At 35.6% G+C, this 14,601-nt stretch overlaps 1 protein-coding gene across 6 annotated transcripts in view; it reads left to right on the top strand.

Moving 5' to 3' along the window:
- The window catches only part of CRISPLD1 (cysteine rich secretory protein LCCL domain containing 1), an 88,328-nt gene that overhangs the window by 32,331 nt on the left and 41,396 nt on the right, over positions 1 to 14,601 (top strand). For 3 of the 6 annotated variants that reach the window (XM_027732711.2, XM_039379149.1, XM_027732712.2), the window contains 3 exons: positions 1,745 to 1,820; positions 6,375 to 6,505; positions 8,381 to 9,962. In XM_027732711.2, the coding sequence (XP_027588512.2) occupies positions 1,745 to 1,820; positions 6,375 to 6,505; positions 8,381 to 8,432 (259 nt within the window). In that variant the 3' untranslated portion in view covers positions 8,433 to 9,962. Of the gene's footprint in view, positions 1 to 1,744; positions 1,821 to 6,374; positions 6,506 to 8,380; positions 9,963 to 14,601 lie in introns of those variants that run through there. The other 3 variants (XM_039379148.1, XM_039379146.1, XM_039379147.1) reach the window with 1 other exon arrangement.

The raw sequence follows: 14,601 nt of genomic DNA, 5'->3' as shown, positions 1-14,601 counted from the left end.
ATATTTATTGCAGAACTTACCGATTTGTTTGGGAGTTCTGTAGGAAGAGGATTGAAAAAAAAAGTTGAAATATATATGGTTAAATTAAGGTATGGTCTGCAGGTCAGTAAACAGCTTTAAATATTTGTGCCATTTCTTTGAAGACCATGTTTTAACTCTTCGAAAGAAGCTGTGCTGCAATATTTTGATGAACGAATTTGGTAACAGTTCTTAAAACCATAGATGAGTCAAAGGTAAATACACTGTAGCATGATTTACCACAAACTAAGCTGGAGATATCCACAGGATTACTTTCATAGCAATCCTACAGCCAATTCAGGAAGCAAGTACAAAGCCAGAACTGCTAGAAAAACATCCCTTCATGTAGCACTTGGGTCCATGGACTTGTTTGGTGTTTGGCTATGGCTCCTGGCTCTCTAGCTGGAAGATGTGGAGAACTAAACTAAGGAGTGGAACACAGGAATGGATAGATACAATTTCATACTTGTATATTTTTCTTTTTTTATTCATTATTAAAAGCTAAAATTAGCTTCATTAAGAGAAAAATAGGGTCTGTCTTAAGGAAAATTAAAAAGTAAAAATAAGGTTAAAAATAGTTTAATTCTGATACATCAACTTAAGGAACTTCACAACAGCAGTGATTCATTCAAGATTCTGTGCATGCTCTTAATTTTGAAAATATAGTCTCAGGAAATACAAGCAGTAATCAGCTATGGCATTGATTACACAAGTTTACTTTTCCCTTTTGTACCCTAATCATAAATCATCAGCTCTTCAACAGCCCTCCTTTGAGATTTTGCTTCCTTCTAACAAAAGTAGCTTTCTTAACTGCTTTAATTACCCATCTGGTAAGACTCTAGCGTGCCTAGGTGATGTGACGTGCCAAACATCCATGGAACCTGGATAGCATCCTAGAGAAAAACACTTGCCCAGGGCTGCCCCGTGTAGAGGCCAAAGTGTTTAGGGCATGACCCATTTTTTAAATTAAATAGTTCAGAGTAGACATTGAGTTGACTGTCAGTTCTTGCTTGTAGCATATCACAATTAACAAATAAGATGCTTGACACCTTCTGTACTACAGTAAGCTTCCCATATGATTTTCATGTGCATTTTGAAACTATAGCAGCCATGAATCACTGAGAAAGTTTTCCTCAAAGGTCAACAAAATGCAGTTAATAAAGATGGTCTTTGTTTTTGTAGCCTTCTGATCTCCTAGAATCAGGTAGGAATCTCATTACTTTACGAAGTTTTTCATTTTAGCTATGGATGCCAGTGCTCACCTTCATTATAAGTTGCTAGATTGGCTTACATCACCAGGTCATCAGCATCAAAGCAGATCCTCACTCAGATCTGCCTCTTCTGTGAAGGTATTTGACTGTACAGTTTGTAAAGGATGCTGTAGAATCAGATAAATTATAGAAGAGTGAACAGTCTCTTCTCACTGGCTTTTCTACTAGCCTTACGTATGTTGGACAAGAACACCATCTGCTTATCAAAAGGGAAGAAGGCCAGACTTGTTAAAGTATAATTTTAAGCACTTCATTATGAACCTCAACTTACATCAGCAATGCTTTTCACCTGTATGGTCAAAGCCTCAAAAACTGACAGCATTTTAAGAGCAGTATAGACCCATATATACGCATTACAAACTTGATTTATACTCAATAATGCTGACAATGAACATGATATAGTAATCCTCTGATACTCATTCCTGACTGTGTGTGGTTTGTTTTTGATCTTTCAGGGTGTATTGTCCTCACAACTGTATGCAGGCAAATCCACACTACGCTCGTGTCATTGGTACACGAATTTATTGTGATGTAAGTATAGGGATTTACATTACATTATATAATGAAATATAAAATCCTATGAAAAGTTATAAGGTAAAGATAACAAGATAGAGCATAGATACAGTTTTCCTGCATATGCTTATTTTTCACACAGTCTTTTCTAAGTTCTTTTTCAGAGACTCCCATTTAAGTTAGCAGTACTCAGCTGCTGAAGATATGGAAAGTTATTTGAAAACCCATTATAGACTTCAGTAGTCTCTGGACCCAAATTTTCAGGTTTTTAATGAAAATTCCCATTGATTTGTTCAATATTAGCAGTGTATACTCATTTAAACCCCTGCACTTTAGATCCTGATGCACCCATAACTTCTGTCGGATAATACTAACAAAAAAAACTACTCTTAAAATAAATGTCCACGGTCTCATTATTTTGGATATTTCTTATTTGCATGGATAGCAAAATATTTGCAGCAGATTTTTAATATGTTTGTGTAAAGTATCTCACATTGTCATATTTTAACATTTTTTTGTCATTCTGTTTCCTAATCAAGTTTTTTTCCCTACAACATGTTGAGTTCTCAGGTGGGTAGAAAGAATGAAAAGAGGGCTCTATTTTATGCCCCTCCTTTGTCATCTCTCTATGGAGAACCCAGGATGTAGTGGCAGAGAAAGCAGATCACATTTTTACCACTTTTAACTAAAAATGTAGTCTCTGCAATTATATTTTAACTATCTTATAGCTGTCATAAGGAATAGTATGGCAACCAGCTGGGTCAGATTTTCACTACTTTCCAGTACTTTTAAATGTGTGAAAATAATGTGCGAATATTTGGTCATCATTATTTTGAAACTAAGTAATGTCCATTAGATTACCTGAGTATCTTGTCCTGAAAAACTCTTGTCCATAAGCAGCGTCACAGATGTGAGTAGTACTTCTAATTTAAGAAGGATTTGTGCACTGGATCCTTAATGTGTGTGAGAGAGGCAGTGAAAACAGATTCAATGCAAGTCCATTTTGTGGAAGATGATTTTCTTTCAGTTCTGTGGTTGCAATCAAAGGCTACAGCCAAAGTTTCCCAGTAAGTTAGAAAAGACTTTGTTGTAGGAGAAAGAAGACATACTTTTGTTTGACTTAGACAGGAGAACATCCCAGAATATGTATTTTCTTTGTCTGGAGAAGCCCCAGGTGACTTTAATTAGTCTTATAGAGTTATACTTTAAAATTTATTTTAGATGTACTATTTCATTATTCATCTCCATTGTATAGAAATGTGTGCAGCCATAGTGCTTTTAGGAAAAAATGGACATAAATACAGGTAAGAAACCAGAGATGGAAGTCTTCTTATCAACTTCAAATGCTGTCAGGGTAGATAATTACACTGAAGGTGCTATGTTAGATTATGTTTATAGTAGTTTCTAGTACATACAGTATAGTGGTAAAGGAGATAAATAGACATCTGCAGGACAGAGTTCATTTGACTTTTTTGGAATGTCTACCTTACTATGAGATGAATTGCCAAATAGAGATGTCTATTCTTCTCCATTTCCTACAGAAGGGTCCTGGGGCATCTAGCTCAAATGTAGAAGGATGTATTTGTACAGGTGTTCCCATTGATGATATCAGTATTATACGGTTTTCTACAATGTTCTTTTTTTGCTAACATTTATTTTAAAACTAAGATACTTTTTTATTGATATTTTCACTAATACAGTTGGGTATTATATGCATTACAATATATTACTGAACTAGCTTCAGGTGAAGTATTTCTAGAGAATAACCTGTTTAATAAGTGTGCCCTCTTTTACAGTTTTTCATGTATTCACAGAGAGATTTCTTCACAGATAGAGAGAATTCATTCGCCCACTTGTCATAGCAAATGTATTTGAAATTGCAGTCCATGATCTACTTGGTTGATTCCACAAAATAGATGGGGTTTTTGTGAAGTTCATGCAAATTCATAAATATGTATGTGGATGTATGCATATATGCACGACTGTTTATTTGCCTTACTGCTTAGACCTCTTGCATTGAATAAAGGAACAGGATTTTGCAAAGATAGTAAAAAAAAAAAGCAAATAACATTAATGGATGTCACTAATGCAAAAAGATACATTTACAAAATCATTTTTATAGTATTGAGAATCTAGTTAAACCTTTCCTTTTCTGGCTTTGGTCTGATCAGACATTTATTCTTAAACTCATTTCATACTTTATGGTGACTTCTTTTCCTCTCTATTCCTGAGAAGATTTGTTCTCTGGTTTATCAGTAGTGCCCCACAGAATTTTTACCCTTTTTTTTTTCTTTTTCATTTTAGCCTTTAGCCTCTTCGTCTGTAACTCCCACAGTATCAGTAAATAAGGGATGGCTATAGTAGTAACAGTAAGGCATGTGTTGGTGTTCAGGATATAACAAAAGTCTTGAAACCTTGGGAGGAGGAAAAGTACAAAGTAGTTTAATTGGCGTCCCTCATGGCATGTTCACAGCCAGCAGTGTGGAAAAAAACCCTAAAGCATCTTTGCAAAAGATAGTTTTCATAAACAATGTCAGATCTTTACTCCTTTAAATATTGTAACATTAAAAGACAAACTACATAACAGTGAAAACGGCGAGTCCTGTGCTTGGAATGAGAGTAGGAAAATCATTGCTATTTTAAATTCCTGATTTTATATACAATTGAGATTGCAAAATAGCTACGGTAAAGATTTAAATTACACTAGTTATAACTGGAAGAAATACAAGTTTTGTTTAAATAGTGGTTTGTTTGACCAGCTATTGATATTTATATTGGCTAAGTTTTTTAAGGTTGCTTGTGGAGAGATCTATTGCATTGAAGACTTTTTCCACAAAAAAACTTGTCTCTAAGTGGAGATTTACTGTAGCTGGACCTGCACTTTGCTGTGCTATGTGTTGAAGATTGGGGCCTACCATCTGGAGTATCTAAGAAGTTTCATTCTTCTAGCAATTTTTAAAATGCTGAAAGAGTATTAGAGGACTGCAAGTTTAAATCAATTATTTAAATTAACGTTATCAAGATTGTCACTGAGGAATCCTTCTGTGGGTATTATTTATGCTTCGTAGGTTCATGAGAGGAATGTGTGACCAGAGAATGTAGGTTTCAAGCAGATATAAGTGCTGGTAACTTCACAGAGAATTTTCATTGAGTCATAGAATACCAGGTTGGAAGAGACCCTAAGGATCATCTGCTCCAACCTTTCTTGACAAAACGTGGTTTAGACAAAGTGGCCTAGGATCTTGTCTTAAAAGTGTCCAATGCTGGGGAATCCACCAATTCCGTGGGAAGATTATTCCAAAGGTTGATTGTTGTCATTATGAAAAATTTTCATTTTGTGTGCAATTGAAATCTCCACAAGAGTAGCTTGTACCCATCACTCCTCATTTTTTCCATGTGACTTATGTAAAAAGGGAGCCACCCTTTAAATACTAAAACATGATGATGAGGTCTCCCCTAAGCCTTCTTTTCTCAAGGCTGAACAAACCCAGTTCTCACAGCTTTTCCTTATATGACAGCCTCCCCAGTCCTTTAGTTGTCTTTGTGGCTCTTCTCTGGACCTTTCCAACCTTTCCACATCTCTTTTATAGCAGGAACAACAACTGATGTGGCCTGACAAGCACTGAGTAGAGTGGGATAATGATTTCTTTATCTCTCCTGGTGGTGCCCTTGCTGATGCAACCCAGCATCCTGTTGGGTATCTCTTGTTTCTCTTTGCTGCAGTGGCACACTGTTTACTCATACTGAACTTGTGGTTCACCAGGACCCCCAGGTCCTTTTCCTCAGAGCTGCTCCCCAGCTGGGTTGATCCCTGCATGTGCTGCACTCCTGGATTATGTATATGCACTCCAGGTGCAAGACCTTGTCTTTGTTGAACTTCATAAGGTTCTTGTTAGTCCACTCTTCAAGCCTATCCAAGTCTTCTGCAGGGTTGCTCTATTCTCTGAAGTGTCCGCTTTCCCATTTAGTTTGGTATCATTGGCAAACTTCATCAGGTAGACTTGATCCTATCATTGAGTTCACTTATGAAGATATTAACAGCGTTTGGGCCAGTATCAATCCCCAGGGGCCCCACTTGTGACAGGTTACCACACTGAAAAGAAGCTATTTGCCACCACTCTGGGTGCCACCTGTCAGCCAGTTCCCCACCACTGCACAGACCCATTGCTAGACCATATCACTGTTTCTCCATGAGGAGGGTGGGAAACCATATCAAAAGTCTTGGAGGAATCAGCTAGACAATTCCCCCTCTGTTGTTGAATTGAAGGCTGATAGGTTCTTTCATTTTGAAAGACTGAAGAATTCAAACATGTTCCTGATCTTTGAACTGAAATAGCTTGAAAGAAATTATTTTGGCGTCATACTGAAGAGGATCTTTGAAGAGACAGTGTCTTTATTCCTATAAATTGACCTAATTCTTATGAAACTGATTTAAATACTGTAAGATCAATAAAATTAGTCATGCAATAATTATTTTATGTTTCCTAAACTTGGTTTAAATGTTATTTGTTTTCTTCTAAACAATTACAAAATAAAAGGATGAAAACTAATCTTTCCCGCATTGTTTCGTAGGTATCCAGTATCTGCAGAGCAGCACTACACGCTGGTGTGGTCCGCAACCAGGGCGGTTATGTTGATGTTATGCCAGTAGACAAAAGAAAGGTGTATGTTGCTTCCTTTCAAAATGGAATATATTCAGAAAGGTACAGAGCCCGTTTTTAAAGATTACACTTTACCTTTTGCCTCCATGAGATTTACAAAGTCTTGCATTGTGTCTGTTTGTATCTAGGGCAGTGCTAGAAACCAAGCAAATAGGCCAAAATTGGTGATTTACAGAGCTTGTGTAACAGCTGTGGTGACTTTGGAGAAGCTGTGGTGGCAGAGCTGCCTGCCTCCTCTAAGCTCTTAAAACATTACTCTGAAAAGCTGTGTATGAAATAAAACCTCTTATTTGCTTTGCTGGTTCTGTTGCAGCTAACACAATATTTGATAAGAAAATTGCCTTTACTTTCTTAGGGAGGTTTTAAAAATTAACATTGATGATGCAGGTTCATTGGTTCCTGATGAACTGTTCATTAGTGATTTACATGGTATTGAACCAGTGATCCTGAATCATAAATAATATTTACAAACATTAAAATTCATGACCATTGAAACATAGTTTTAATTTCTTTTTTTTTTAATAGTTTGTTGTTAACAGTGTTTTTCTGAAAGACCTGGAGAAGCTGTGAAAGTTCATTTGGTTGTATTCAGTGTATTTTTGCATTATATGATGATAACACATGGCTGCATGTTGCAGATTAATTTTAATCTCTGACAGAGTTCTCCAGGTTCTGAAGGAAGAAAGAGAAAGTACCTTAAAAAAAAATTGTACTACTCTTTTTGTCCTGTAAAGCCACTCTTTTATTCCTGTAAAGCTAAGAATGATTGTTTCCTAGACAGGCTATAGTCTTTCAAAAAACTTTTTGCAGGGAAAAGATCTCCAAAAGTTTCTGTAGAGAACTCGGAAATAGGGAGATACAGGGTATTTTTTTTCTTATTTTTAATTGAGGGTAGAGGAATGTCTTCTCTCTTTCCCTCAAACTTTTCAACAAATCAGGAAGTTTGTAAAATACAGATTTTCTTTGCTTAGTAGATGACTTATTTTACTCATTTTTTGACTTTCTCCATGACCATCTACTTCCTTTAGTAAGGGTGCTTCTATCTCACTGAGTAGAGATGCAACCAGGAAGAGTTTTGCAAAATTAATAATTGTTTATAATTTATATATAATATACATATTATATACTATGTATAAATGTAAATTTTAAAAGTATGTATAGATATACATATATTTATGCATAAACCATCTTGGTAAAGTTTGGAAGGTTAGCATTTTGGAAAACAGTCCCCTGCAAGTTTTCTGTGAAGCAGAAGATGATGGATTATAATGCTGTTGCAACCAGCCTGCTTGCTTGCTTTCACCTCCATTTCCCTTTCCTTCCCAAATATGCCTCAGACAGGGTTTGCTAAAGAGAAAACAGTGGGACCATTAAATATGATGTACTAGTTCAGTTTATAAGACAAAGATATTTATTCTAACAAAATTTCATTGCAGTTGGATATTTTTTGTTTAATTTCCTTTGAAGCCAGATATTTATCCATTCAGAAAGCATTGTCATTGGATTTGTTAGACATTAGTTCTTTATAGAAATCTATTCTTCATCATATAAGCTAGTAACAAATAAGGGAACTCCTGGGTCTGCAAATTCTCTCCAAGTGTAGTTGTTAGAAAAGTGAGTGTAAGATGGAGGCTTTCTCTTTCTTCTGAAAAATTTTTAGAATTTTGCTTCAGTAGAGCTTTATTCCTTAAACCAGGATCCCTCATCACAAAGGATTACTTGTTTTTTTTTAATGTTATTTTTGATATTTAGGTAGTTTTTATTTGTAGCAGTTTTAAAAAATCTTGGATAGTTAAAGTTAGGAGTTGTTACAAGAACTGCTGCAGGATCTTAGAATTAACAATTCACAATTCAAAAACGTTGTCATTGGAGTGTTGCAGTCTTAAAAATAACATAATTGATGTATTTATGTTTCAGTTTACAGAATCCTCCAGGAAGCAAGGCATTCAGAGTATTTGCTGTTGTTTGAATCTAGCAAGTAAAATGTAAAACAGGCAAGTGAAACCAGAGCACTTGGAAAAGAGTAATACAGGCCGTTTCTTATAATTCCTAGAATTTGTATAAAGCTGTAACATTATTGTACAGAAGATGTATACTGCTTTCCACCAAAAAGTTTAAATTACATATATATCTTAATGAAAAAAAATCTGTAAAAATAAACATGGGAGAAAAATTCATTTGAAAATCTATAATGATATATAACACTACTTTGAATCCTGTGTTAAATATTGCTATATTTTCTTAGCAGTTACTCTTATACAGTTAATTCAAAGCTCCTAAATGTTCTTTGTTTTCCTCATCTGAATATATTATTGTATGGTGCTTTATATATGCCACTAACAGTAACCTTTAAACTATATCATAGGGAGGCCTGAGTTTTTATTTTCAATGTACAGAAAAGAAGCCATCCCAATATTCTGATAAAATAAATCATACCTTAAAGTAAAATAAAAACATATATAACTTTTTGATGATTTACAGTAGCATTAGCCACGCAAGCATAGAAGAGCTAGATTGTTCTCAATTTCACACTACTCATAAGAAGTCCAAATACCTGTTTTGAAATAAAATGGAAGATATAAAATATGGGAAGCCCTGGGTCACATTAGCATGTTTTCCTCTAAAAAAATATTTCTAAGAGACATTCATCTCTATTATTTCTTAAATAGGTTGATAAAATATTTATTGGATGCTGCTAAGCTCTTTAATTCAAATAAGCAATTCATTATGGCCCAATCTTTCACAAATATTCCACTGTCTTGGGATGGTTGAGTGAGAGACAGACATATATAATATTGAAGGATCTGATAAAATTTTTATATTGAGAAGTGTAGTAACCTGAAATTAAGGAATAAGCCTGCAGTTCTGCATTGCAGTTCTGCACATCCACATATATATTTTTGCCATGTCACTCCTTCAATTTACTTAAATTGGTGTCAGAAAAAATGTAGACTTGTACACATACATAAAAATTTGCAAGCTTGAGGCCTTTAGTTTTACATGTTGTCAATATACTATACATTGATATGAGGGTAAATGTTCAAAAAAACCAAAGAAAATAGTAACAAAGGCTAACCTTGCTCCCCGTGACCTGGCAAATATTCCTGCAGGCCAGGAAGTATAGTGGTATGAAGCCCAATGACAATTATGTCATTTGTTGCTTCACCATTTAAAAAAATTCATTTATGGTGAACAGCTTGGTGGATTAATTTTACCATATTATGGTATATAAAGAACATGTAGTGGTGTTACTATGTTTCTTTCTATGAAAAGTGTATTGGTGCTTTAAGACTGAAAAGCTGTTAAACCTTATTTTTGGTGTATTTTGTTTCTGTTTTTGAATTTCACTGCAACTTGTAAACTTATTCATACTCTTCATATTTCAGAATACGATATTCTGCCTTCTCTTTTGCTACATGTACTACCTCATGTAGTTAGGCAAGCTTTGTTAGGTTTTTTAATCTGTTTTGAATAAAAATAATTTACATTTTAAGACTAACTTTGACAGCTTTTATTTTTTAATTGTTTGTCCTGAATCAAGAGAAAAAACAGCCACCCTAAATGTACTTATTTTTCTTTTTTTTTTTTCCTGACCTAAACATTGCAAGTGTAGGACCAAGCAGCAGACATAGTCTGAGGTTCTAAAAGATGTAAAGGCAATTTAGACACAAAACTTTCACTAATTGCATCAGAAGTTTTGCGGATAAATCTTCTGCTCATTTTTTCAAGTTTTGACAAGGGTCAAATTGATGAGGGAGACAAAGAGTCTTTTATGTATAACCCCTTTTTCTTTGTGCAAGTGGTGGCCATTGAAAGAAGCTTTTATATAAATTTTGCAATACTGGCATTAACCATTTTTCAGGATTGAAACCAAAGTGCAATTAGACTGTGACTGTGCTGGATCTCCAAGTCAGTCAAAAGCTTGAGACAGACTTGCACCATCTTTTCTTAAAAGCACCAAAGCAGTAACACAGAAAAGTCTTGCAGTTGGGGTTATCAGAACATAAAATGCAGTAAGGCCACCTCTGAAGTTGAGGACACACAGAACTACTGAGGGAGACATTAAAAACAAAATGTTTTGACTGCAAATAGTGTCCCTTTCCACACAGGTGGTACGTTTCCTTGCAACCTGGCCTTGCCAGTCAGCAGCTCTCCGTGTTCCCTGTCTGGCCTGTGATCCCCAGCAGTTGCCTCAGAACCCCATGGGCAGCCTGTGGGGTGCTGCAGAGCCTGGGCAGTGAGGTAGCTCCCTGCCCTGCGGAATAGGCAGCGGGGTCATCCCTTCCTGTGGGCAGTGCAGAGCCTGCGGTAAGGAAAAGAACAAGACAGTCACACCTTTAGCCATAACCACAACTTCTTCACTTTGGGTGGATGGGTGAATGGAGTCCTATGTGGAAACACTGTTGCCACTCCAAATTTCTGCCTTTTTCCTCCATTTGTTCCTTGTCCCTTTTTTTGTTCTATGTATCTTTGCTTCCTTTTCTCTCTTATCTGTAAAATCCAACCTACATTTGCTGTGCAAGGGGGCAGGGGTGGACCCTTGGGGCAATAACAGTAAAGTCAGAGCTTGGTGGGAGGAGAAGGGGGGCTACTTCTAGCATATGTGGATAGTTACACTGTGACCGGATCTACTAACCAATACAGTGACAAGAAGAAAGGGAGGTGAGTAACTCTTTCTCTTCACGTCTTCTGTGGCACAATTTTTTGGAGTTCTGTTGCTTTTCTACATGCGGTGACTATCCTAATGCAAATATTCCAGCTACTGCTGGCTTTTTGAGAAATTTTCTTCTGTATTTACTGTAAGTAATAAGTCAATGAGTAGTCATTTCCAGACAGTTGTAGAGTGGGAGCTGCAGACTGGTATTTCTGTCTGCACCAAAAGCAACTGTATGCTGGATGGTTACAGCTGATTCATAGAAAGCCCAAAGGAGTAACTTGCAGTATCAGAAAACTTCTTTAGCCTAATGAAAAAAACATAGAAGAAGATCAACTTTTAAATTCTGCAGAATTGTTTGGTTAATTGAGCAGTTACAAAATTGTGTTCTCAACTCGAAATTAAAGAAAGGGATAATCAATACAAGAGTAAAGCTTAATTAATACTATTCATAATATTTAGCTTGCCTCCCAGGAAAGACCTAGAAGTAGCTGACAAGAATTAATACAACTGATACATAATAAAAAGCTGTTTTATTACATTGCTATTTGCCAGTTATAATTTTGAAAGGGCTAAAATACCAAGGAGTTGCTTGTAATTATTTGGAGAGGAGTCAAAAGTTTGTCAAGCATAGATCACTTGCCTGGTGAGATTTTAAGTAAGGACCAATTGAGGCATTCCCCTGCTATGCTGCATCCCTTCCAGCTGAAGTAGCTAATTTCATAATTAAAGTGTTAGTGTTAGTGTGGAAGAAAGTGGTCAAACTCAGATAATCCTTTAACAGTTGTTCACTATTTTGATAGCTGTGTGAGGATACTTTAGTTTTAGGGAACTTGGGACCCACCTTCATGTCAACAGGCAGTTCATAGTACTAGCTGGACATAAACTAAGGAAACTAGGAAACATTTCCTAGACTTTGTGGATGCTGAGGAATTTTAAAGAGTTCACAGACGTCCTTGTGTCTGATTTCTCCATAGGGGACAGTCTGATCTAGAAATTATACATAAAGTACTTTTGGAACCAAGCCTGAAGCACGGATTGGGATAACCTGTTTGTGAGTTTACAGGATTTTAACTGAAGAAATAGTCAGTTTCAAGTTTTATGTAAATGTCAGTCAGCGGATTCTCGGGGGATTTGAAAAAGGGAAAGTAACATCAGCTTTTTTGTGTGTGTATTGATAAGTATGTTCAGGAAAATGCACAGGCCTTTATGGCAGAGATGTAACCAAGTTACTCGCATAAACAGTATCTTCTGTGTGGCAATTACTTTTGAAGTATGTTTTGAATTTGGCTTAAAAGTCAGATAACCCAGCTTCCTGTGAATACACAAGGGAAGGTTTATTTCCTGCAATTTCTGTAGTCATACAAAGGGTAAGATTTAGAAACATAAATATTTGGAAGTTACAAAGATTATTCATACAGTGCAATATTCTGTTTGGAAATGTATATAAATACTGTATGAAATACTGTACTGTCAGACTTCTATGACTTAAGGCTTTTTATAGCATCTGTGGAACTCTAGGGAGTTATACAAGGAATGAAAAGCCTGAAGATTTTTGTTTCATTCATTGTATAACATGTATCTTACAGAGCTTTAGATATACAAATGACAGCACACTTTAGTATTTAAAAAATTACATATGATTTTATAAAAATATACATTTTGCATATGGTAAAAGAAACCATCCTATCAGCCCTAGCCTATTTGCTGTCAGGAATAAATGATGGCAATAGTATTTTATGTATGGTCATTACTTATATTTTTATTGTTAATAAAGGAGAAGTCATTGTTGTGACTAGTGAAAATACAATAAAATGTGATTCCTGCTCCATGTTAACATAGGGTGATAATGTGATACCTGAAGTTTGCCATCAGCTGTTCAGTGATCTGTGTTAAATTTCTTGTTCCTCTTAGCCTGTTTGCTAAGAGACAGATGCCTATGTCGTAAGACCATCATACTGTTTTGGAAAAAATACTAATAATAAGTGTTAAATATTCAGAAGCCAGCAAAGCCCCCTGGTCAGACCAACTTGATATAATAAGGCACAGGAAAATATGAGAGACTGAAGGAGGAAAGTACAGAACGTGCAACTGAAACATTCAGTCAGGATGCTCCGTGTCTTACTATCTGCATTGATTCCTGCAATAATTACCCCAGTTATTCAATTCAGTATCTGTCCCCAGTGCTGAATCCAATACTGGTTTTGTCTTTACTGACAATGTCCAAAGGCTAGCAGCAAAGCTGTTGGTTAAGAACTGAGATACTCAGGCCAAACAACACTATGTCTTTTAATAGGCACACAAAAGACTTCAGTTGCCAATAGCAGTAACTCATGGGCTTTTAAATTTCCAAATTTCATTTAAAGTATAAGCATTATAACAATATTAGTAATAATCTCCTTGAACTTTATTTAACATGAAGTCTGCTTAATATGTTTAAAAAACTTTATTTGATGTGTTTTCAGTTATTTCTGAATTAATGATTTTATATGACAATATCCTTATTTGGAATATCATCTTAGAATACATATAAGAACTTGCATTAATTTTGCAAGCTCAGAGACTCATAGGACTTTGTAGTAATGCTGATTATTTTTAGGATGCTCAAGAGACAGAAATTGCTATGAGGTAGTAAGTCTTCCAAACTTAACCTACACAGCTTGAAAAACAAGTACTTCAGTTGCTTAATTATTCACTTAGGCTTGTTTATATGCAATGTAAATATCAAGCTGACTCTGACTTCTTATAAATTGCTGCTACTGTACGTCCCAAAGATAAATTGGAAACAGTTGCTAAATAAATCTCCCTGTAGTCAGTACAATCTTCATTCCATATTTATCTATTGAAATCCATCTGTTTCTTGTTGGTGGTGGATGGTTTTTTTTCCTACTGAAAGATCATGTCTTCTGAATAAGTATTTCTTTTATTGTGTCAGAACAACTCCCAAGACCTTTGGGGCTGCAGGCTTCACTAAGCACAGAAACAGAGCAATCATTTTATGCAAAAGGACTTAGTCTCAGATTTTGGATTTAGCTCAGTTCAGTACACAAAGAAGTGTATTGTATGAGTTGATTTAGTGCTTACTATACTGGAGGTGATAGTCCTACTCCAGCACAGCTATAAAACTGAGCCAGGGAATAGTTCTGTGAAATGCTCAGAACTCCTCTCTTTTAACCAGTAAAAATTATGGGATAAATTAGATCAGTTTACATTTTTAAATAAAAGGAATAGCTAGACAGATGTATTTGGTGGCTTATTGATTCAAATGTGCCCTTCTGCCACTGAGTGAGGGTTTATGCGTGTTATACCAAACATGTTCAATGATGTGCAGATTGTGCAGAAGCAGTGATTTTTTTTTGGGGTTGGCAGTGATGTTAAAAGGATTGGTATTTGGATGCTTCTGCTCCAGCATCTTTTAAAGCAGTTTTCAGTAAATTACAAGACAATTGTTTTGTAATATGTAAAGATCTGTCCTAGAAATAAG

Source organism: Pipra filicauda, unplaced genomic scaffold, assembly GCF_003945595.2.
Source record: "Pipra filicauda isolate LSUMZ 115617 unplaced genomic scaffold, ASM394559v2 scaffold157_size4220110_pilon, whole genome shotgun sequence".
Taxonomy (NCBI): domain Eukaryota; kingdom Metazoa; phylum Chordata; class Aves; order Passeriformes; family Pipridae; genus Pipra; species Pipra filicauda.
The sequence above is the reverse complement of the archived record's forward strand: the minus strand, read 5'-3'. Positions and strand labels throughout refer to the sequence as shown.